At 44.8% G+C, this 24,741-nt stretch overlaps 1 protein-coding gene across 2 annotated transcripts in view; it reads left to right on the forward strand.

Moving 5' to 3' along the window:
* GALNT10 (polypeptide N-acetylgalactosaminyltransferase 10) overlaps nt 1–24,741 on the forward strand; it is a 212,482-nt gene that overhangs the window by 105,403 nt on the left and 82,338 nt on the right. For both annotated transcript variants that reach the window (XM_026510837.4, XM_057312279.1), the window contains one exon: nt 19,333–19,499. In XM_026510837.4, coding sequence (XP_026366622.2) covers nt 19,333–19,499 — 167 coding nt within the window. The remainder of the gene's footprint in view (nt 1–19,332; nt 19,500–24,741) is intronic.

Genomic DNA, 24,741 nt, shown 5'->3' on the forward strand with positions numbered 1-24,741 from the left:
AGTAGACTTGAACAGCGTTATCCACCACCATGACCCACTGACATTTGTAGAACGCTCTACCCAAATAACAGCAGAGTGTACATTCCTTTGAAGTGCATACAGAACATTTTCCAAGATCATATTCTGGGTTGGACTACATGTCTCCATAAATTTAAAAGGATTCAAGTGATACAAAGTATGTTTTCTGACCACAGTGGAATTAAATTTAGAAACCAGTAACAGAACAGTCTCTTAGAATTTCCAAATGTTTGGAAACTATGTAATTCATGTATGAATAACAGATGGGTCAAAGAAGAAATCAAAAGGAAAATTAGAAAATGTTTTGAACTGAATGGTAATGAAAACAGCATATCAGAATTTGTGGGGTGTCACTAAAGCAATACTTATGGGTAAATTTGTAGCATTCAGTGCTTATTTTAGAAAAGAAAAGTGGTCTCAAATTGATGACATCAGCTTCTACTTTAAGACACTAGAAAAATAAGAGCAAGTTAATCCAAAATAAGATAAGCAGAAGAAAGGAAATAGAAAAGATCAAAGCAGAGATCAATAAAATAGAAAATAGAAAAACAATAGGAAAAAATCAATGAAACCAAAAGCTGACTGTTTGAGATGGTCAATTAAATGGATTAACTTCTAACCAGACTGCTACAGAGAAAAAGAAGACACAAATTACCAATACCAGGAATGAGAGAGGCGATGTAACGTTAGATACTCTACCTGTTATGAGAATAATAAAGGAATATTCTGAACAACTTGTGTCTGTAAATTCAGCGACTTAGATGAAATAATAAATTCCTTGAAGGGCACAAACTACCAAAGCTCACTCAAAAAGAAGTGACTAACCAGAATAGTCCAAATTGATAATATAGTTAAGAACCTCCCCACAAAGAAAACTCTAGGCCCAGATGGGTTCACTGGTGAATTCTAAAAAAAAAGAAAAAGAAAAAGAAATAATACAAACTCCACCTAAATGCTTCCAAAAAATTAGAGAGAGTGGAGTACTTTCCAACTCATTGTGAACTCGGCATTACCCTGATACCAAAACAAAACAAAGGTACTGCAGGAAATTTCTATTACAGACCAGCATGCCTCTTGAGCAGGTTGGACAAGTGCTGTTATTGTCATCATCATCATTACTCACTTTTTTCAGATCAGCAAATAGAAGAATCAAAATAGAGGGAGAGGGACCTGTGGCCAAAGTCACACAGGTACACCCTGGGCAGAGTTATAGCTGGAGTCCAGTTGGAAATGGATTTGTTGTGTTGGTTTGCCAACCATTGCAGTATCCAAAACACCCAGAAAAAAGGGTAAGGAATCGGGAGGGGGAAGACCTCTGAGGGGAAATGGCTCCATGGGCCCAGGAGAGGTGGTAGCACTGAGGGCTTGAGAACCAGGAAAGCCTGATGTTTATAAATACCCCCAGAAACAGAAGCAGAATCTTCTCAAATGGTGATGTACACCTGAGCAAGAAAGGCCAGTGATGAAACAAGAATCGAGTTTTCCTGACCCAGAAGGCGTTAACTAGCTATGCATTTATGTTGGGGACCCTGGGGGCCAAGGGAAGCTGTTGGCAGAGCTGCTGCCTATGTTCCTGGGCTCCTGCCCTGCATGGCCACCTATGGATGTACCCAGAGCTAATTAAACCAGGAACTTAGTCTAAAGTAACTATGTTTGAATTAAGGGCTTCTTTCCCACTCCTCCGCCCCCAGTCTGTAGCCCACCTAAAATATAGCTAGCCCCTACTCATTTATACTAAAATGATCAAGTGTCAGTTCCTGCCTTATGGAGATCCCAAGCCTATTAGTCACTTCAAACTGCCTCTGCAAGTCATTCATTCATTCATCCATTAACAAATATTTATCATGTGCCTACCATGTGTGCTTATTGTATGGACTACTCCCTGGGGAAACAGCAATGAACAAAATAAGCAAAATTTCCTTTTTTCCTGGAGCTTACATTCTACTGGGTGGAGGAGGTCATAAACAAATAAATGTATTATTTTTTCAGATGGTGATGAATAGATATAAGAAATGTAAAGAGGCAGAGTAAGGGGTCGAGAAAGTGATGGGAATGGGATGGGTTTTATTTCGTTGGTGGAGGGGGGGCCTCTCTAATAAGATGACATATGACCAGAGATACGAAGAAATGAGGGGTCCAGCAGGGCAGTTAACTGGGGGAAGAACTCTGCAGGCAGAGGAAACAGGTAAGTGCAAAGGCCCTGGGGCCATCATGCTTGGCCGGTGGAGCCCAATGAGCCAGGAGAAAAGTGATGGGACGCAAGGCTGGAGAGATGTCAGGGCCACATGGGGCTTTGGCTTTTACCAAAGGGAGTGAGATGGGAAGCTCTGGAGAGTTTTGAGCAGAGAGAGACATAATCCGATTTTCCTTTTCAGTGGATCACTTCAGTTGCTATGTTAAGAACAGACTGTAGGCGGCCAATGGTGGAAGCAGGGAAACCAGTTAGGAATTTATTACAGCCGGGCAGAGAAGAGCGACAGTGACTCAGAGCACGGTGGCAGAGAAGTAGCAGAGAAGCAGTGACCGCATTCTAGATATACTTTGAAGGTGGAGATGACAGGATTTACTTATAGACAATATGGATATGAAAGAAGAGAAGAGACGGAGATAATGCCAAGGTTTTTGGCCAGAGCAGCTGGGAAGATGGAGTTGCCATTTACAGAAACAAAGGCTTTGTTTGAGAAGAGCAGATTTGGGGAAAATGAAGATTTTTATTTCTGTCAAGTTTAAGACGTCATTAAACATCCAAATGACGAGGTCAAGTAGGCAGTTTAGTAAAGGGTGCCGTTTGTGTTGTGAAAAATGGAAATGGTGACGGGATCCTTTTCTGAGTTGCTCTGTGTTACTGTGGTTTTAATTAACTTGCTTTCCTTGAATAGCAAGAAATGCCTGAGGCATAATGGATAGTAAATCTAAAAATGATCCAAGATCGGCTGTGGTGTGGTGTGCGGGACGACGGACTTTGTGTGCCGTGTGCGGGTCATGGCAGAGGCCGTGCACACCTCCTCCCACCCCTGCAATGGAACCGAATGCCCGGAGTCTGCACCCACCCTTGTCCCAACTGCCACGGTGCTGAGAGGTTTGTCAGACCCTCCATAGAACAGTGACAGGCTCGGAAGACGTATTTAGTATGTATTTTTACAGTTTTCACCCTTTTCCTCATGATTCGTGTGCGGGAGTCAGCTTGGTTGACAGTTCGTAATGGAGAACTTGAGTGTAAGATGAGCACCCCCGAGATGCTCAGTCCGGGAGGGATGAGGAGTCCCTGGTTTGGCAGGTTGGTAGCAAGGCAGTTGTGTAGGTAGGGACAGGAGGATGGAAAGCAGGGTTGTAGCCTGAGTGATTTGTGAGCTGAGAAAGGAAAAAGTCCAGATTTCTTTGGAGCATGACTGATTTTTCAGGAGGCTTAAATCAGTTCTCCTCTGAAATGACCTGAATCCCTTCTCAACAGCAGTGTTTCTTTCAAGACAATAGTTATTGATCTATCAGACCTAATATCGGGATTTAAAGTTGCTCATAAGCTTTAAAATAAAATGGCAGCCAATAAAATCTCTCAAATTAACTTCTTTTCTATAATTTTAAAAACAGATTTCAGTGAATTCAGCCCCTGGGTTGAAATTACAGAGTTAGATAGCTTGTAAGCAAAATCGGCTGCATGTCAACTAAAAAATCAAATGGGCATATATCCCCTACAATTTTTGCTAGGCAAAAACCACTGGACATCCACATGAGCTGATGTGTGGTTTCTGTTCTTTTATCATTTCTGCAGACCAATGCATTTTCTTTTTTTTTTTTAAGATTTTATTTTTTCGACAGAGATAGAGACAGCCAGCGAGAGAGGGAACACAAGCAGGGGGAGTGGGAGAGGAAGAAGCAGGCTCACAACAGAGGAGCCTGATGTGGGGCTCGATCCCATAACGCCAGGATCACGCCCTGAGCCGAAGGCAGACGCTTAACCGCTGCGCCACCCAGGCGCCCAAGACCAATGCATTTTCTGAATCTTCTAGAAACGGATGCTGTGTTCTCCGTGAATAGTAACAATGTCTCCCATTTTTCAAGTGCTTGTGTGCCAAGCGTGGAGTTGAGCACTTTACCAGCCTCGTTTTACTTCTTCCAACTTTTAGGTTTTTGCGTGATATTTTTTTTCTTAATGTTCCAACACTGTCTTCTCGTTTACAAAAAAATACACTATTATAACTCTTTGTGATTCCAGCCTCTCTGAAATTGTTTGTATGTCACGGGGATCACTAGCTCCATTTTACAGATGCGCAGGCTGGACCTCAGATGAGCTCAGCCAGCAGAGAGCAGGGAAGACTCAAACCTGGCTCCAAGCATATGCTGTTTCTGCTGCCTCACACACAGACCGAGACCCCTTCCTCGCAGAGAAGGAGGGAGATGTTTTTAAATTCTAATCCTTTGTTGCATGAAGGTTCTTGGACCAGGCATGGCGAGCAGGGTTGGTGAGATAGATATAAATAAACAAAACCAACAGATGACTCAGGTTGTGTTTCACTCACCACGCTGAAGCTAATACGTGCTTGTCCAGGAGCAGACAGATAACACTCAGTAAAACTGGTTACAGACATGGGTTTGATCTCTCAGTGGTGCTGGCCTTCAAAGGGTTTAAGGAAAACGAGAATGATGACTGTGAGTTAAGGTGACGATCAGTTCTCCCCCTTCATCAAGATGGCATCCAGGGCAGTGTGGTGGTAAGACCAGCAGAGCAGCTCCGCGGAGCTAAATAGCACAGGGAAGCCTGGGTGGCTCAGTTGGTTAAGCGTCTGCCTTCAGCTCAGGTCACGATGCCGGGGTCCTGGGATCAAGCCCCACGGCGGGCTCCTTGCTCAGCGGCGAGCCTGTTTCTGCCTCTCCTCCCCACTTGTGCACTCTCTCTCTCTTGCTTTCTTGCTCTCTTTCTCTCTCTTTCTTTGTCTCTCAAATAAATAAATAAACCTTTAAAAATAAATAAATAGAATAAGACATCATTCACTCCTGATTGTAAACCTGCTCCACACCTTTCTTGGGGGGAAAAATCAGTAGTATTCCCACCACCACCACCCACCTCCAATCCTAAACCTGCCCAGGTAGTGAATGCTAACAGTTTAGCTCTCTGTAGTTTTTTTTTCCCTTTGTTTATGCAACATAAATGAAGGGGTTCATTTTTTGTTTGGGGGTTTTAGGGTCTTTTTTACAAAAATGTGGTTGTACTATACATATTTTATTCTACAAGTAGCTTTTTTTACTTATTATTTGATGGTCATGTTTCCAAGACATTTCTAACAGCCGTGTAATATTCCATAAGAATCTAACCTATGTAACCATTACTCTGTTGATGGGCATACAGATTGTTTCTTCCAGTTCTCTGTCTCTAGACACAGGAGGCAACAATATCCTTGAACACATATCTTTACATTTTTGCTTTTTCTTTTTTCCTCTTTCGTGAATCATCAAGAATCTTGTTATTGAAGCCCATTTCCCCCTAATGATGTTTGCCTGGCAGTTGGCATTTACCCGGGATCTGAAGTGTGGTCCTTCTGATGGTTATTTCCTGCTGCTTGTTCTGGGTACCTTGACCTTACATTCCCTATCGATTAACCAGAGTTCTTCCCGCTGTCAGCCTGTGTTGAAAGTTGTGCACGTGGACCACGTGGCGTGTTCCATCTGTGGGAGGACCAGCTTTGTCATGTGGGACGGCTGTGTAAAGAAACCATTGGATTTTTCTGTGTGCTTTTAAAAATTTATTTGTTGTTTTCATAACTGTCTTAAAACTAGATATGGTCTGAACGTAGGGCTTTCCAAAATGTGAGTTCAAAAGGGAAGCAAAAGATAGCACAGACCAAGATGCTGCAAATATTGCTTGTATCTGAAGGCTGGTGTGGGTTAGCGGCTGCCACACTGGTGATGAATGGACGGTGCAGGGTGTGTAAGTAGTAATAATAAACCTTTGCGATTCTCCGAGCTGTCTGTTGAGAAGTGGAAGAGCAGGTGGGTGCAGCTGGCTTCTAGCAAAGCCTCCCTGAATGGAAAAGGACCTTCATAAAGACGTCAGCCTTGGCACATGTTGTCACACTAATCTTCTGGCTCGTCTGATTCCAGCCAGACTGTTAAAGAGAGAGCCAGCACCTATCCCATCCCCCAGAGAGGTGTGGAGAAGGGCTGGGAGCCAAGCCCCAGCTGAGGAGGGAAGGCTTGCTGTTGGGTTGTGTCAGGAGAGGGCGCAGATCTGCATCTGGAGGGAGGATGGGGGGACAGAAGTTTTTCACACTCTGCCCACTAAGACCCAGTTTCTTCCTTTTGTTCCAGAGCCTGGAGCTATTTATAACTTCCTCTTAGCTTCTTGGTGGCTCCAGAGCCCATTGGACATAGTCTTACTGAGAACGTTTTATTATAAGAGACTGTCCTTTATACAAAATAGAGAGGGAAAAACACTAGAATACTGAACCTAAGCCATTTACTGGAAAATGACCTACACTGTGGCCTCTGGCAGGTGGAAACTCACATTTATGAGCCAGATGCTATACCCGGTGTATTCACCTGTGGTATCTCTTTCATTCCTTGTGACAGCCTCAGTAGGAAGGAATTATATCCCCATTTTAGCCAAGTGGAAACTGGAGGCTTAGGTTCCCAAGGTGACCCCTACTAAATGACAGATGTGGGATTTGGACCCAGATCTAGGGTCTCTTCAGCCCATGCGACTTCCCTTACACGCCTGCTGTTGCCACTTCAGGAAGTACCCTTTCTCATGAGCTACTATTTGAGATAATCGGTATGTCATCTCACTCTGTGACTCTGGGAGGGTCCCTCCCCATTCTGGGCCTCCGTTTCCTCATCTGTAAAATCAGGAGTGCAAACAAGGTGACCTTCAGGCCCTTCCAGCCTTCCTATTCAGTGATTCTCATTGGCTTTTCATGTTGAAGCTATGCAGTAGTTGGCCTTCCTCCTCAACCCAAAGAGATCCTGGCTTCTGCCTCCCCCCAAGACACACAAACCAACTCCCAAAGGCCCATCCGGTCAGTGGGAAACCCAAAACTAGCATCTGTTTGGCAGAGGAGGGTCTGTTGATTGGACTCCCATGAGAAGGTGCTAAAATGGTGCCCCCATTTCTAGAAGAAGATTGTTTATCTAAGAGTACAAACACTGAGAGCTTTAAACAACAGAGTCACTCCCCAAGGATTTTTTCAAATGATCATTCCCTTACAAAAACACATACAACTCACCCTTATATTCACTGAAGAACAATTCGCTATATAGTGTATAGAGCACGGTGGTGGTAAAACCCCATGGGTCATGGATAATTGCTCATGATGCCATGGTGGCCCAGTGGGCACAGGATTGGTAGGGCATCACTAATCATGTGAAACATACAGTGTGCCCCAGCAGCCTCAAGTGTCCATGACCTGAAAGTCCCAATTTCCATATTAGCGTTATTTCTGGAGTTTAGAAATCTTAATTCTGTAAGGGTCTAATCTTTTCAAATTAATTTTTAAAAAAATAAGAACACTTCATCCAGCTCAAGTATGACTTTTGGATGCTTGTTTTGTTTTTCTTTTCTGAGAATGGACTTGGGAATAGGATGGACTTCTTGGCCACAAGGTTACTTTAACTGATGGGGCAATCTCCTGCAAGGAGGCAGGGCCAATGAAGGGAAAAGGGAATGTAGCTAGTTGGAATGTGGGAAAAGCCAGCAAGGCTCTCGGGGAGGAGGAGGTGGAGCCAAGGCATGGCCAAGCCTCCCAGTGCCTGAAATGGGAAGATCTTTCCAAGTCTCGCTACCAGAGTCTCTTATAACCCTCTCAACAGCAGAAATGTCTAGGATCCATCAGTCAGGAGGTCTTGGCTCTTCTCTGTATAGCTCTATGTCTGCTTCCCTCATTGACTCTGGACTCCCTTTCCATACATCAAGGTGCATCTCCAAGAAAGAGAAAGAATTTGATTGGCCTGGCACCCATTTAGGCACATTTCGTGCTAGACTCTTGACCACTGGCAAGTTGATGCATTGGCTGTCCTTGGGTCAGGGCTCTGCCCCTACGCAGCACCATCATCATGGCCAAGGAAGTGTGGTCATGGGGCCCACCCAGGACTCCTTCCTTTAGCCTTCCTCAGGCATAGAAGGCCTGGCCAAGGGGGGGATACCACGATTGACCTGATCAGCACAGATGTTTCTTTTTGGACCAAGATGGCACTTGATGCACCCTTATGTTTGCAGAGCTTCAAGATGTTCCTCTCCTATTCACTTCTCAGCTCATACCTGCAAATCCATTTTCTTTTAAAGATTTTATTTATTTGAGAGAGAGCTTGAGTGAGCACAAGCAGAAGGAAGGGGCAGAGGGAGAGGGAAAAGCAGACTCCCTACCAAGCAGGGAGCCCAACGCAGGCCTCAGTCCCAGGACCCTGAGATCATGACCTGAGCCAAAGGCAGATGCTTAACCAACTGAGCCACCCAGGTGCCCCTGCAAGTCCATTTTAAAAAGGAGGAAACAGGCCCATTTTAAAAAAGGAAGAAACTGGGGTGCTTGGGTGGCTCAGTCGTTAAGTGTCTGCCTTCAGCTCAGGTCATGGTCCCAGGGTCCTGGGATTGAGCCCCGCATCGGGCTCCCTGCTCAGCGGGGAGTCTGCTTCTCCCTCTCCAGCTGCCCCTGATTGTGCTCTCTCTCTGTCAAATAAATACATAAAATCTTTAAAAAAAAAAAAAAAAGGAAGAACCTGAGGCTCACAGAGGTTTGGTAACTTGCCAAAGGTTATGCAACTCGTAGTTGGTCTTTTCGGCTCCACGTCCACACAAACTACTTCTGATAAATGTAAACAAACATTGAAAGGGCATGAACGAGCAGACTGAAAGCATCCACATTCCTACTAGCGGTAGTTTTTATGCTGAAGTTCATCAAAACCCCCAGAGACCCACTTCTCTCGGCTGCACGGTCCAGCTGCCCACAGACCTGCCAAAGCCCCCGGGTAGCACTTGGAACATGACAGCAGACACCAGCTCCTTGAAACTCTGTATGATTCAGATTTATTCTTTACATCCAGGTTTCCAAAGGCTTTCCTCTTTGTGTTGTGTCTAAACTGAAGAACCAGCCCCAGCAACCAGTCCAGTAGCCACTGGCCATGTGGGCTGGGATCTCCATGCAGCCTCTGTAAGCCTCACCTCCATACTTGGAAAACAAAAGGGTTGAACTAGGCCCTTCCTACTCCAGTCCAGCCCAGCCCAGCAACCATTAATCACCTCCTCCCTGTTGGCAAGGCTCAGGGCTGGGCGCAAGGCTACACGACTCATAATACCTTCATGCTTTGTCTTTCTAGGCCATTTTCATTCTGCTCTCTCCTCACAGCCACATGCAGGGAGGCGGGAAAAATTATCATAATTTGTTACTGCTTATTTATTTGTCTGCCCCCCCCCATTCAACTCTGTATCCCTTAGGGACAGTGACTCGTTCCTCACCAGTGTAATCCCAGGGCTTAGCATAGTATCTGTCACATAGGTGCTCAGTAAACATTTCTTGAATACATGCGTGATTGAGGGAGTGAGCAAATGAGAATGTTTTGAGCCGTGAGCTGGCTAAAGCCTGGGGTACCAAGAATGGGATGCATGTCTACAAGAGCGAAAATCTTATTCAGGCCTTACTAAAGCCCTGTGCCTTTCTCTGGAATGTCCATCCCTGATTCCAAGAGAATTGAAATCAGGAGCATTCTTTTGCTGTGAGTTCCTCTCCGCATTTACCCATCTCCAAGGACAGAGCTAGCCACTCCCTCCATCTGGCTGTTTTAAATGTACAGTCTCACCTAGTTATCCTGACATTCTCGTGGTATTACCATCCCCATTTCACAAATAAGAAACTGAGGCTCAGCAAGGGTGGAATCCTACCCCTGGGTGTCATGGCTACAGAATGGCAGAGTCAGGATTTGAGCTCAGGTCGAGAGCACTTTTTGCTCCCTTAGACACATACAACATCAGGTTTGTTCAATTGACTTGCATTTCCGCTGGGTCTGTGGATAGTGTCCTATGCTAGCGAATTAAATGTCTTTTATAATTCCCTTCAAAATGATTGGATTGTTCTATTCAAAGTTGACTGGGAGAGATTTTTGAAATGCTTTCCTTTGATTTTGACTTCCTTTCATATTCTAGTGCTCCAGCATTAAAAACCCTGAGGGGGCATCTTAAGGGCCAGTATATTAGATCTGTCTTTGTGTCCCAAGAGCTCAGAATCCTTCAGGGAAAATTAAATTGGGGGCTGCTTAGCCACAGATGGGCTCAGTTATCTCCCAGTCGTCCCACTGCCTCCCATCCTCACAATGGCCCTCGGCCCAGGCCCTTTCTCCCAGTCAATGATGAGCAGAATTCTGCAGTGGTAGACAGAGGCTGCCCTCTGCAGATCAGAGGTGACCTGGGGGACTATTTCTGCCTCTGTCCTTCAGAAGCCATCCTTAGTTCCAAAACAGATTCATTTGATTAAGAGGGCTTAGAGATGATCCAGTTATAACAGCAAGGATTCTTTTAGTGACGAGTGACAGAGACCTAACTCAGACTGACTTAAGAAAACGTATTGACTCACGTAACTGAAAAGGCCAGGAGCAGAGCTTGGCTTCAGCTATAGCTGGATCCGAGTCCCTAAACGATGCCAGTAGGAACCTCTCTCCAACTCTTGGCTCTATTTTCTACTCCGTTAAATGCATTTTAAGAGAGGGAACACACATGGTGGCCCCAAACAGACCAGACTTATATCCTCCCATGTTCAATTTCAGCAGAAAAGAGCCGGTCTCTCTCTTAGCCAAGATGTACTCTGATTTACAGGTGCCCATCCCTGCACTGTCACTGTGGTTGGAGAGATGCAGTTTTCTGATTGGCTGAGCCAGGCTCCCTTGCCCACCCTCACGGCAAGGCAAGGACCTCCCCCTGAACCCTACAGAATTGAGGGGTGGAAGATTACTCAAGGAAAATCAGGATGCTGTTACCAAAGAAGGAGAAAGAATACAGAACAGGTGCCTGAGACTTGATAATTGCATCTCTCCAGTTCCCTTATTAGCATGAGGGGAACCTGAGATCCAGCAAGAAGAGAGGGGGCTTGGATTGTTGGATGGCAGAGCAGAAACTAGAAGCCAGGGTGTCAGACTCCTACTTAGTTCCCTCAGTTTTTGTCTTTTATCTCTTCATTCTTCTTTTTGCCTGTACAGTTAATATCATTGCTACATTATCCATATGAAAGTATTAACATGTATAAAGGGCAGATGGGTTCCAGTCCAGGCTCTTGCCCTCACCAGCTGTTTGACCTCCGGCAAGTTACTTAGCTTTTCTGTGCTTGGTTGCCTCCTCTTTGTAATGGGAGTAATGATAGTCTCTACCTCGAAAGAGACGAAATAAATGAATAAAATAAAATAAATGAAGCAAAATGACTTTGTGCATATAAAGTGCTTAGAACAATGCCTGACAAATGGAGATCCTTAACAGATATTTTCTGTTGTCATCATTTTCATCTTCCACCTTACTTTTAACTGCTTATCAGTATTCCCTAGTTTGAGACATTCATCATGTATTTAATCTTTCCCTGTTGATGCACGTTCACTTTGTTTCTCCTCTTTTTGCTGTTTCACAGTGGGTCAGGGAACACCACCAGCCATGCCCGTTGTCCTCACACTGTGCATGTGTAACTGGGGGTAGGACCCCGTCAGACTGCAAACCAGGTGATGACGGATGTGCCTGTGCAAGGGACAGGCTGTTTTTCACTCAGGTCTAGCTGTAAGCACTGAAATCTTTTGTGGTGCCATTGGGACCAGAAATCTTGAGGCGAGAGGGCATCACCATCAAGTGGGTTTGCCGTGTGCCATGTCATGGAAACAAATACATTTTCAGAGAAGCGTGCAGAAGAAGACAGTCCCTAAATGTTTAGCAGAGGTCAGCCCCAAGTGTCAGGATGTTGCTGTTGTTACCAGTTGTTCATTAGCCTTTCTGTGCTTTTTAGACTTTTATCCCTGAGCAGTTACCACTTTTGTCATCAAGAAAAACACTGTGGTATTTTTTTATTCAAGTATAATTAGCATACAGTGTTACATTAGTTCCAGGTGCACAACGTAGTGATTTAACAATTCTCTACATGACTCGGTGCTCATCACGGTAAGCGTACTCTTAATCCCCATCACCTATTCACCCGCCCCCACCCACCTCCCCTTTGGTAACCATCAGTTTGTTTTCTATTGTTCAGAGTCTGTTCTTTGTTTGTCTCTTTTTATTTTTGTTGGTTTTATTTTTTAAATCCCACGTATGAATGAAAATATATGGTATCTGTGTTTCTCTGACTTGTTTCACTCAGCATTATACCCTCTGGGTCCATCCCTGTTGTTGCAAATGGCAAGATTTCATTCTTTATTGTGGCTGAATGATATTCCATTGTCTGTCAGTGGACACTTGGGCTGCTTCCATATCTTGGCTTTTGTAAATAATGCTGCAGTAAACATGGGGGGGGCATATATCTTTTCGAATTAGTGTTTTTGTTTTCTTTGGGTAATCACTCAGTAGTGGAATTACCAGATCCTATAGTAATTCTATTTTTAGTTTTTGGGGGAACCTCCATGCTGTTTTCCAGAGTGGTTGCACCAGTTTGCATTCCCGCCAGCAAAGCAAGAGGGTTCCTTTTTCCCCACATCCTTGCCAGCACTTGTTATTCCTTGTGTTTTCTGTTTCAGCCATTCCAGCAGGTGTGAATTGATGTTCGACATCAGTAATCAGGGAAATGCAAACTAAAACCACCATTAGATATCATTTTACACCTGTTAGAATGGCTAAAATAAGTGTTATTTTAAACAAATACCAGCTAGATTTGAGTCCTGGATCTAGGTCCTTACCTCTCTGGGCCCTGTTTTCCTTCTGAGGAAAATGGGATTAGCCCTTCCTGGTTCTCCTCCCTCCCTGAGGTTGGTACAGATTAGAGGAGAGAGAACGACAAGTGCTCTGGAAACCATCAGGCACAATGAACCGCTGGAAGGCAAAGTTGTTCCTGTCTGGACATGGCCGAACCCAGGCTCCTTATGTTGGGAATATTGTGCCCTAGTTTCCCTTCCTGGAGACTACATTCTCTATGGCCACTTTCTAAAGGCATCGGGCACAGGGATGCCTCATGCTTATCATACACCAAAGCACTGGGCATAACTCCACCATCCAGCGGTGAAATCTCAAGACACAACATGCAGACGGGTCTTAAAGAGGACTGCTAAGATGGGGGTGTCAGTGCAGGTGGGGGCCTTCTGTTTCCTCCCCACCATCCCCAGGCCTCCTCTTCCTGCTGGGACCCGAGGCCTCTTGAGAAGAGGACCAACACGGCTTCTTGCACGAGTGCCCCTACAAGAAGGTGGCCTGTGGGCTTGTCTGTGGCACCAAGCTTCCTGCTGGATTCTGGAGAGATTGATTTCAGCATGTCAGACAATTTTGTATTTAAACAGAGAGCCTCTACTAAGCTGGAACCAAACTAATGACTAGTGCCCATGGCAAAAGTCAACGTGCTGTTGTGTGTTTATTTAGTAAATAAATGAGTGGATGGAGAGAGGAGAGAGAAGAAGACTAATCCCCAGGCCCCCTAATAAAGGTACATGTTCAAGGCTATGATCCAAGCTGAGCCTTTCATTTGAGTTCTGAATAATCCGTAATTCCATGATTGAATCAAATTAGAAGTGAATTTAGTCTATTGTGGCATTTTTATTTCCCTTACTATGTGATGGTGTTTGTGTGTCTGCTGGCAGGCCGTGGGGCCCAGCCTGGAGTTTGAGAGAGCCAGGCCTCTCTGTGGGGTAGTAGCTCTATTGTATTTCACCCCATGGACTCCAGGCAACTTATTACTGCTAACTGCCCCCCCCCAACCCTGCTTCAATCGAACGAGCCTCCTGTGAAATTGGATGGAAGGCAGGAACCTCTGCAGCAAACTAGATACCGCTGTCTTTCTTGGCCACAGAGGACCCAGCCGAGTCAAGGGAAAGGGATTTTTAAGAAAGAGGCGCTTTCGTTTATTTGCGAAAACCCACATAATGAAGTTGGTGACGGGTGCCCAGAGAAAGCTGGCTGACAGGACCAAAGGGATTAGAGGTGGGGGAAGGGTGGGGGGAAAAGGCCAGAAGAGGGCTGCTGCATGAGGCCTGGCTAGAAACCATCCAACCAGATGAGGGAGGAAAACAGGACATGAAGGAAGTCCCACAGTCTCAAGAGGAAAGAGACTGACTTGTCCAGCAGAGCTGGACTGGCAGAACTGGGGGGGAGGGTCCTGTCCACACAGCTGGAGCTGAGCTCACTGCCAGACACCAAGGGTTCGTTCCTGTCCCCACCCCCCACCCCCAGCTTCCCTTGGTGCCTCTAGCAGAGGTAGAATTTGAATCTAAGGAGACTGTAGACCCTGACCCATTTTCCTCTAATGTTTCTTTCTGAAAATTACCAAACATACAGAGAAGTTTTTAAAGAATTGCACATTGAGCACTCATGTTCCCACCACCTAGATTCTGCAGTTCGCATTTCTCTCCCTGCTTTATCACATATCTGTCCATCCCTCTCTCCATCTGTCAGTCTATTTTATTTTTTGAGATGTTTCAAAGTAAGTTGCAGAGAGCCCCTGATGCATTTTGACAGTTTAACAATGTCCTGCAGTGGCATACAAAAGGAGACATTTTGTTGTTCCACATTTTCTCCAAAAAAACTTCTTACCAGTCTTGTGGAGCTAGCTAGCTCCCTCCCAAAATGTGTTTCACTTATGAGCTGTCAACTTCAAAGGTCTCCAGGGACCTGGGAGGCAATGTAAGGGAATGAAACAGCTCTGGTATAAGGCTGTGGGGAGTGGTAGGAGCTGAGGGGACTCAGAGAGCTCCTGCACCTTGGAGAGGGGTGTCCACTGTCAACTCCAGCCCACTGCTGCCATGTGAGACCCATGAAGATTTTTTGTGAAATCTTCTACTTTTGAAGTGTTTGCAAATAAGGTTTACAGGCTGGGCAAAGGGCATCAAAGATGACTTTTGTGTACGAGTTTTCTGTAGCTGCCTTGGCAGATTACCATAAATTCAGCAGTTTAAACAGCACAAAGTTATTCTTAACAGTTCTGCAAGTCAGAAGTCCAACATGGGTCTCACTGGGCTAAAATCAAGGTGTTGGCCAGGCTGCATTCCCTTCTGAGGGCCCTGGGGGAATCTTGCTTATCTGGGTTGTTGGCAGACTGGTTATGAAAAGTGAAACTCTGTTTTCTTGCTGGCCATCAGCTGAGGATCATTCCCAACTTCTAAAGGCTGCCCACTTTCCTTGGCTTATGACCCCCTTCCTCCATCTTCAAAACCAGCAATGGTGAGTTGAGTCCTCTCACACTTCATTTCTCAACTCCTTCCTTCTTATCTCTCTGACCCAGCCAGAAAGGTTCTCTACCTTTAAGGACACCTGTGGTTACATAGGACCTACTTGGGTAATCCAGGCTCCTCAAACTCATCTCAAGGTTCTTACCCTTAACCACATCTGCAAAGTCACTCTTGCCATGTAAGGTAACATACTCATAGCTTCTGGGGATTAAGGCTTAGACATCTTTGGGCTGCTAATCTGCCTACCATACCTGGCTTCTGACTGGAGACAAAGTAGACAGCTTTGACATTCCCTCTGGGCCTGCCTGGTCCTCAGGTCCCATCTTCTGGGCCCTGGGAAAATCCCTAATATCTCTAATGAAATGTACCCCACAGACAAAAAGAAGTGAGGGACAAAAGGAATCTCAAGTTATATGTAATCAGGGTGTTAGCAATGATATTAGAATTGCTTTTCTGAAACAATTATATATTGTAGGAAAAAGCAAATAAGTAACAATGTTAAGAACCTAGATTTTTAGCGAAAGAGATAAAATATATAAAACCAGACAAAGACATCACAAGAAAACTATAGACCAATATCCATTTTGAATGTAGATGCAAAAATCCTCAACAAAATACTAGCAGACCGAATTCAGCAATATGTAAGAAGGATTATACACCATGACCAAGTAGGGTTTATCCTAGGAATGCAAGATTGGTTCAACATATGAAAATCAATCAGTGTAAAACACTTTATTAATAGAATAAAAAATGAAACCCATATGATCATTTCAGTAGATGCAGAAAAAGCATTTGACAAAATCCAACACTTTTCCATGATAAAAACATTCAACAAACTAGGAATATAAGGAAACTTCATCAAGTTGATAAAGAACATCTATGAAAAACCCACATTAACATTATATTTATTGGTGAAAGATTGCAAGCTTTTCCTCCTAAGACCAGGATCAAAATAAGGATGTCTGCTCTTGCCACTTCTATTCAACATTGTACTGGAGTTTCTAGACAAAGCAATTAGACAAGAAAAAAATAAAAGAAATAAAAGTCATCGAGCTTGGAAAAAGTGAAACTGTATTTGCTCACCATGTTATCTTATATATAGAAAATCTTGAAGAATACACACATACACAAAATTAGTAGAATAAGCTCATTCAGCAAGTTCCAGGATACAAGTTCAATATACAAAAATCAATCATATTTCTATACATTAGTAAGAATAATCTAAAAAGGAAATACATATTTACTGGACATTTCTCCAGAGAAGATATACAAATGGCCAATAAGTATTTGAAAAATATACTCAACATCATTAGTCATTAGGAAAATGCAAATCAAACCAAATGAGATACTACTTCACACCCACTAGAATGGCTATAATTAAAAGGTGGACAATAATGAGAGTTGGTCAAATGTGGAGAAATTGGAACACTCATAGGTTGCTAGTGGGAATGTAAAATGTTCTTGCCACTTTGGAAAACAGTTTGGCAGTTCTTCCAAGAGTTAAACATGGAGGTACCATATGGCCCAGTAGTTCTACTCCTTGGTATATACCCAAGAGAACTGAAAACATGTATACACAAAAGCTTATACATGAACATTTGTACCAGCATTATTCATAATAGCCAAAGGGTAGAAACAACTCAAATGTCAATCAGTTGATGAATACATAGATAAAATATGGTATATCTGTGCATTGGAATATTATTCAGCCATAAAATGAATGAAGTCCTGATACTACAACAATGATGAACCTTGAAGACATATTCATTGAAAGAAGCCAGACACAAAAGGCCACATATTATATGATTCCATTTACATAAAATGTCCAGGATAGGAAAACCAATGGAAACAGAAAGCAAATTTGTAGTTACTAAGGACTGAGGTGAGGGGATAATGGGTAGTCACTGCCAATGGATATGAAGTTTATTTTGGGGGCAGTGAAAATGTTCTGGAATTAGATAGTGGTGATGGTTGTACAACTTTGTGAGTATATTAAAAACTACTGAATTATATACTTTAAAGGAATGAATCTTATGTTGAATTTTATGGTATGTGAATTATATCTCAATTTAAAAGGACATACAATATAAAATTTAAGATTCAGTAAAGCTCTGTAGTCCTGTCTGTTAAATATAAAACTTCAGCATGAATTCATGGTGTATGTATTAAAATATATTTCTAGCTCTGGAACACCTGGGTAGCTCAGTTGGTTAAGGGTCTGCCTTCAGCTCAAGTCATGATCTCAGGGTCCTGGGATTGAGCCCTGTGTAGTGAGCAGGGAGCCTGCTTGTCTCCCGGGCCCTCCCCCTTCTTGTGCTCTCTCTCTCTGTCTCTCTTTCTCTCAAATAAATAAAATCTTTTAAAAAAATAAATAAAATAAAGCATTTCTAGTTCTGACCACTGTAAAGGCATAGAAACCATAATCAAGCCAGTAGTAATGAATGTCCTCAGCGCCCATATTACAGTATCCAGATGGTGATCTTGATGTCAATCAGGAGCCAGGGTTTATTGGCAGAATGGCTGATCCAGGTTGGGGCAGAAAGTGTACAAGTGAAGCCTGGAGAATCTTTTGTAATCTTTTATCAGGAAGCAGGGAAGTTATCAGTACTCTGTGGTCATATCCAAAGGACTAGGAGCCAACTTGAGAAGATTCTCTTGGGCTCAAGATGGTATTATTTGGGAACCAATAAGAATAATAATATTTATACTTAACTGAAACATATCAATTATGTGAAAATTTATGAGTTCATAATGAAAACAAATAATCGGCCATCTTTGAAACATGGTAGGAAACCAAGTCATTCTTTGAAAACTGATAATCAAGAATATGTCATATCTTTCCTGTACTTTTCCTGTACTTTCCTATACCTCAACCAAATAGTTGATGTGGTAATTTTTCTTCATTATAGTATCCCAGCCAGTAAATGAAGAATGATAGAATAAGAGTATCACCATTTTGCAAACCCCTGATGAAATGAAGGATTTAGGCCTTGATTATCAGTGGTCACCAGCATCACAAAAGGAAAGACAACTGGACAGTATGTGTTTCCTGTAGGAGGCTCACACCACTATGAAGAGGTTGCCAGAATATCTCACCAAATTAGTTCAGGCCTCCAGACCTAGCTACCAATTTACAGGAGCCAAAGAGGGGTGGGCAGAGGAACGTGGTCAGAGACACCACAGGAATGCAAGCAGCAAAATGCAGAATGTAGGAAACGCGATAGCATAAAGGACCCAGTTTCTTCAGCAAACACATTGTAAGGAGAAAAGAGACTTAGAAGTTGCATCGCCTAACAGCAGTACGTGGGCCTCGTCTTGATCCTGATTTAAACAACTGTAAAAAGATAGAAGACATGGGAAACTTGAACACCAGCTAGATATTTGATGATATTAAGGATGAGATTATGTTCATTCTTTTGGGTGTTGCAGTGACGTTAAAGGCCCACAGGGGCAGGGCCTCCCACTCGCGGGCTTACCATGGGACTGGTGTGGAGAGCAGAGGGAAAAATGTGCCCCCTACCAGCAGAGCCCAGGGAGGGAGAGCAGAGGGGGCTGAGCCAGTGAAGCCCAGTTTGTTCTTCCAAACTCCTGTATAAATGGTTTCTCCTCCGCCAGTGAGTGAGGAGAGAGGCCAGAGCGTTACTGAAGGGCTGTCTTCCACGTGGCATCACGACGATGAGTAACCATGTTCCTGTAGCGACTGAGGCTGGAACAGGTTAGCACGTGGAGGGCACCAAACCCCAGTGCTGCTATCGTTGTTTGTAACTGCTCTTATACAGAGTCAGGGGGTTCTTGTAGACATATCCCTGTCTGCCGTGTGTGCAGGAATCGGGAGGCTAAGTGGAAGGAGGTTCTAAAGTAACTGAGGTGTCCCTGGCTTTCACGCATTCCCTAAAAGCTGGAAAGGAGTGGCATTTGCAGCTAGCCAAAACGTGTGCTTGTGGAGTTCTCTTGGCAAGATGAGAGCTGAACCTGTCGTCTCCTGTCCCCTGTGTCTCCCTCCAGCTGCAACGGCAAACGCTACCTGGAGACGCTCCCCAACACCAGCATCATCATCCCCTTCCACAACGAGGGCTGGTCCTCCCTCCTCCGCACAGTCCACAGCGTGCTGAACCGCTCGCCCCCGGAGCTGATTGCCGAGATTGTGCTGGTTGATGACTTCAGTGATCGAGGTAGGGCCCGCCCCACCCAGCTTCTTGCCCCCCACGCTCCATTCAGTGACTGGCCAAAGGGTGGCAGGTTTTCGTCTCCAGCAGCACCAGCAGATGGGTCTCCATTGGATGATGCTTGCTGTGTACCTGGCTGTGACCCTGGCCCTGTGCGCAGTATCTCATTTAGTTCTCACAACATCCCATGAAGTCGGTTCTGTTTTTATCCTGTTTGTATCAATGTAGAAGTGCACTGAACTGGAAATAACAGAAACCTCCATAAACAATAGCTCAAACAAGTAAGGGGCTCATTCATTCATTCATTTCATAATAAGATCCAGAATGGGTACAGCTGCCTCAGGCTATTGTCAAGGAACCAGGCTTCTCTGTTCCTGTTTCCTCACCCTCATGGTCACAAAATGGCTGCTATACTCTGGCAAGTCTGCCCTTCAGACAGGAAGAAGGGTAAAGAGAACAAAGCCTTCCTTTTTCAAGATTTTGCCTTCTTATTCAGGAAAGACTTTTGGCCAGAACTCTGACATCCAGGCACCCTATCTGCCAGGATGCCTGGAAATGGAAGTGTTGTGATTTGGGGCCTCTTGAAGAGAGGTAGGGAAGGGAGACGTGCATTAGAGAAAGTGTTGAGTGAGTCCCTCTCCAGCATCTGCCACACCATTCTGCCACAGGGAAGACAGAGCTACAGCTTGCCTGCTCTGAGTGGGCTCGCTGCCTGAACCCGACGGCTGCAGTAGTCAGGGCTGTGCTCACCCACTCTTGCCGTCTAGGTACCAACCACAGCAGGGCCCTGTCTCCTCAAGCAGGCCAAGTTCCATCCTGCCTCAGGATCTTCCCCCCGCTGTGCCCTCTGCCCGCACGTGCTCTTGCCAGCTCTTCCCACAGCTGGCTCCTCTCACGCCGTCCTCAGTCAGGGGCTCCCCCGGCACCGCTCACTCTTCTCTGTGTATAGTTGCATAGTTGCGTGGCTGTTTGTTGGCCTGTTTATTGTCAGTCCTCCTCACTAGATCATTTGTGCTCTAGAGCAGGGGTTCCATAACTGTGTGTGACTTGGTGAATGCATGAACAAGGAGGGAGGGTGGAAGGAAATATGTGGCAGACACACACACACACAGCCACACGAGCAGCAGGGTTGTCTTCAACCACTGGGACAGCCGTGGCCGGGGAAGACACAGACATCCCTTCCATGGCTGGTGCCAGCCTGCATCTTTGTGCTCAGCCTCAGGTCCCTGTCCCTTGTGTTCTGAAGCACCAGCTGTCCTGGGGTGGACCCCACACCACGTGGCAGGATCCCTCTCTGAGTGTCATGGCGCATGAGTCCTCCAGAGGTAGAATAAACCACACATCAGCTGGATTAGAAACAAGTGTTCCTCCCTGCTCAGTTAGAAAAGAATCGCAAGACCATCTAGGCTGCTGGCTTTCAGTGTGCCTCTCAGAGCAGTCAGGGCCCAGGGATGCCTCAGGAAGCACTGTGAGCAGCAGGGTGAATGTCGCCAGTGCAGGGGGGTTCAGCTCCCTCTCCTGGCATGGTCTGTATTTGGTTTCTGAAAAGGTGTTCACTAAGAGGAGGTGCACTGCTTAAAAATGTGTGATAATCACAGATATCATTCAGCCTGCTCATTTGACAGGTGGGAAACCCGAGGAGTAGTGGACAGGCTTCACTACAGCGCACAGCTGGCTGGTTGTAGAGGAGGGACGAGAAGCCGGTCTCCGGCCTCCCGGGGCAGCCTGTCCCTCTTCACATCAGCTGGTTATGAGAAACATCTGCAGAAGTGCAGTATTCTTTTCTATCCCCAAGGACACTTCTCAATAAATTACTTCTCCATTGTATTAAAGAACAGAGTTCTTGCTAAAAAGAGCTCATTATCAAACACATCCAATCCTGGGCTATAATGGTTTGCACCTCTAATATCCCAATTTCCTCAGTGATAAAAATAACATGACACACCCACCCCCCAATAATAAAAGAATGTGGCAGTCTTGAGAAAGAAGAGGTAAATTTCCTAAGAATGACATTTTCCAAGTGCATCTCTTTCTCTAGAGAGCAAAAATATTGATCCAATGTGGTGCCATTGCCAGACCCTAATAAGATAGGGAAGAGAAGAGATACTATCCCATTTCCCAGATGAGAGTGACAACTAAGGCCCCTAATTGTTGCCCCTTGTTCTCAATGAATCAGGCGTGCAACCCAGAGGCCGGCCACCTCTTACCTCATGCCCCTCAGTCCTGCACAGCAGCTGTCAGATTTCACAACCTGCATTTTTCAGAAAAGCAATCATTATTCTGGTTTCGAGAAGGAATTCTTAAGGCAGCTTTGGAAGAAAACTTAGTCAGCAGTGATTGTTTTAAAAATGAGATCTGGGAGAAACAATTTCAGAACTATGGAGAGGCCTGTCCAAAGTACAGCAAATATGGGCCATCATAAAAGACAGATTTCTCTGGGCCATGTGAGCAGAGGCAGTGCTCAGAGTTGAAATTCATAGATGCTAACTATAGGCTGGATTGGCACTGCCCAGCAGAAGGCATTTTCCTCTGAAATGAGTCTCCTCCAGGCTCCTCAGGGCAACTAATTGTAATTCAGCTAAGGGTTGAGACCTCGGGTAGGAGACAAAATTGGAGCAGATGAATGCTTGAAATAAGATCCAGAGCTTTGTGTAGGCAGCGCTGGGGACTAGACTGGAGGCTGATGCTGACCCCAGAATAATCCTGGCCTTGCCTGCAAATAGAGCACTGCAGAGTTTTCCAGGGGTGTCCAAAAGCTCTTCAAATGTGTGAGCTTTGCTTGAGGATTAGGAGGACAGAGAGGTGTTTTTGCACTAGTGGGAGAGAGAGATGGGGGTATGGAGGAGCAGACCTGCCTCCAGGTTGCACTGGCCGGATGGGAGATTTTTATTAGAAGAAACAAGAGAGGCCTTTGTTCATTTGGGTTTTTTTCTATTCCTTTTCTCCTTCTCCTCCCCACTTTCAAATAGTGTTGGTTTTGCAGAAAAATAGGATATGTAGTAATGGAAAGGGTTATTGTCCTTGGCTGATCGGTGATGGGCTCCCTGGAATGATGAGGTACAGAAATGAAAGGCTCTGGTATGATCTCATTGACGGTATTCTCCCCAGCTCAACTCACCATCAGGGAACAAACAAACACGTGCAGAGGGAATGGTCCCTAGAAGGAACTCTTAAGCAAGTGTTTTCAGAGCTACTGGTGGATCGTCAGCAGTGATTGGTACTGGGGGGATTATGGACATTGCTGGACCCACTGACTCACACAGGAGAGACCCTCACCAATGAAGCCAGAGTCAGGTCCTCTTTCCACGATGGGCTTATTAATTCTGACGTGCACTCTCAATACCACGCCAGTCATGGGGACCCATCAAGGACATCTATTTCGCCCTGTCCTGACCTGCATTTCAACATACCGCTCTTGTCACTGCCCCTGAGCATACGGGTCTGTTCCTCTCTCAGCCTCCATCTGCTTCCAGGGCCCCCACAACTATTGGGGTGGCCATTCCCTACTTGCACCATACAGTTTCAGTTCTTTCACCCTGAGATTTGTTCTGCGTATTTTGTTTTTCTCTACACTTGTCCTGATTTAATTCATATTTGTTTATTCAACAAATTTCATGAATTGATTGTACTGGATGCTGTACTAGGTGCTGGGGAGGCAACAGGACTAAGACGGACTTCCTCACCAAAGACTTATATCTGGAAAAGCAGACAGACGAGGTGTAAGAGACAATCATAAGACCATGGAATGTGTGCCCGTTGGTGGGGATCCAGGCTCTGCAGAGCACAGACAAGGTCAGGGAAGACTTCCCAGAGAAAATTCCAGCTAAACTCAATCCTAAGGGTTAAGTAGATACTGCTCCCCAGGGCACAGGAGGGTAAGAGTATTGGAGGCCTGGAGAACAGCATAAGCCCAGGCTGGAAGTGAAGGAGAAAATGTTGAAAGTGCAGAAAGAGCCATTGATAATCTCATCATCTGCAGGCAATTACTATTAGCATTTAGGCTTTTATCCCCCTCAGGGTTTTTTTTAATAGACTTTATTTTGTAGATCAATTTTAGGTTCACTGCAAAGTTAAGCTGAAAATACAAAGAGTTCCCATATACCCTTCCACCCTCACCCCACATATAACAAGCCCCCAGACCCCATCAGTGCTCTGCACCTGCATCAGAGTAGTCCATTGGTGACGATTGATGGACCTGTGTTGACACATCATTATCACCCCAAATATATAGTTTTATATTGGGGTTCACTCTTGGTGTTGTATATTCTGTGGGTTTGGACAAATGTATAAGGACGTATATCCACCATTATGGGGTCGTACTGAATCGTTTCATTGTCTTAAAACTTCTGTGCTCTGCCTGTTCATCTTTCTCTCCCCCTGGCAACCACTGACCTGTTTGCTGTCTCCATAGTTTTGCCTTTTCCAGAATGTCTAATATAAGTGGAATCATACAGTATGTAGCCTTTTCAGACTGGCTTCTTTCCCTTAGTCATGCATTTAAGGTTTCTCCTTGTCTTTTTATGGCTTGTAGCTCATTTCCTTTTGGTGCAGACTAGTACTCCATTATCTGGATGTATCACAGTTTATTTATCTACTCTTCTGCTGAAGGACATCTTGGTTCCTTCCAAGTGTGGGCAGTTAGGAATAAGCCTAGTATAAACATCCATGTCCAGGTTTTTGCGTGGACATGTTTTCAGCTCATGTGGGTAAATACCAAGGAGCACAGTGGCTGGATTACATAGTAAGAGTATGTTTCGTTGTATAAGAGACTGCCAGACTCTTCGAAAGTGCCTGTACCATTCTGCATTCCCACCGGCTATGAATGCGAGTTGCCATTGATCCACACCCTCGTCAGCATTTGGTGTTGTCAGTGTTCTGGACTTTTGCCCTTCTTTTTTTTTTTTTTTTTAAGATTTTATTTATTTATTCATTCGACAGAGATAGAGACAGCCAGTGAGAGAGGGAACACAAGCAGGGGGAGTGGGAGAGGAAGAAGCAGGCTCATAGTGGAGGAGCCTGATGTGGGGCTCGATCCCATAACGCTAGGATCACGCCCTGAGCCGAAGGCAGACGCTTAACCGCTGTGCCACCCAGGCGCCCCGCGGACTTTTGCCCTTCTGATGGATGTGTGGGAGTATCTCATTGTTCTAAGTTGCATTTCCCTATGACCTTTGCTGTTGAGCATCTTTTCACAACTTTATCTGCCATTTGTATGTCTTATTTGGTGTCCAGTGTCTTCATTTCCATG

This window comes from Ursus arctos, unplaced genomic scaffold, assembly GCF_023065955.2.
Source record: "Ursus arctos isolate Adak ecotype North America unplaced genomic scaffold, UrsArc2.0 scaffold_15, whole genome shotgun sequence".
Classification (NCBI taxonomy): domain Eukaryota; kingdom Metazoa; phylum Chordata; class Mammalia; order Carnivora; family Ursidae; genus Ursus; species Ursus arctos.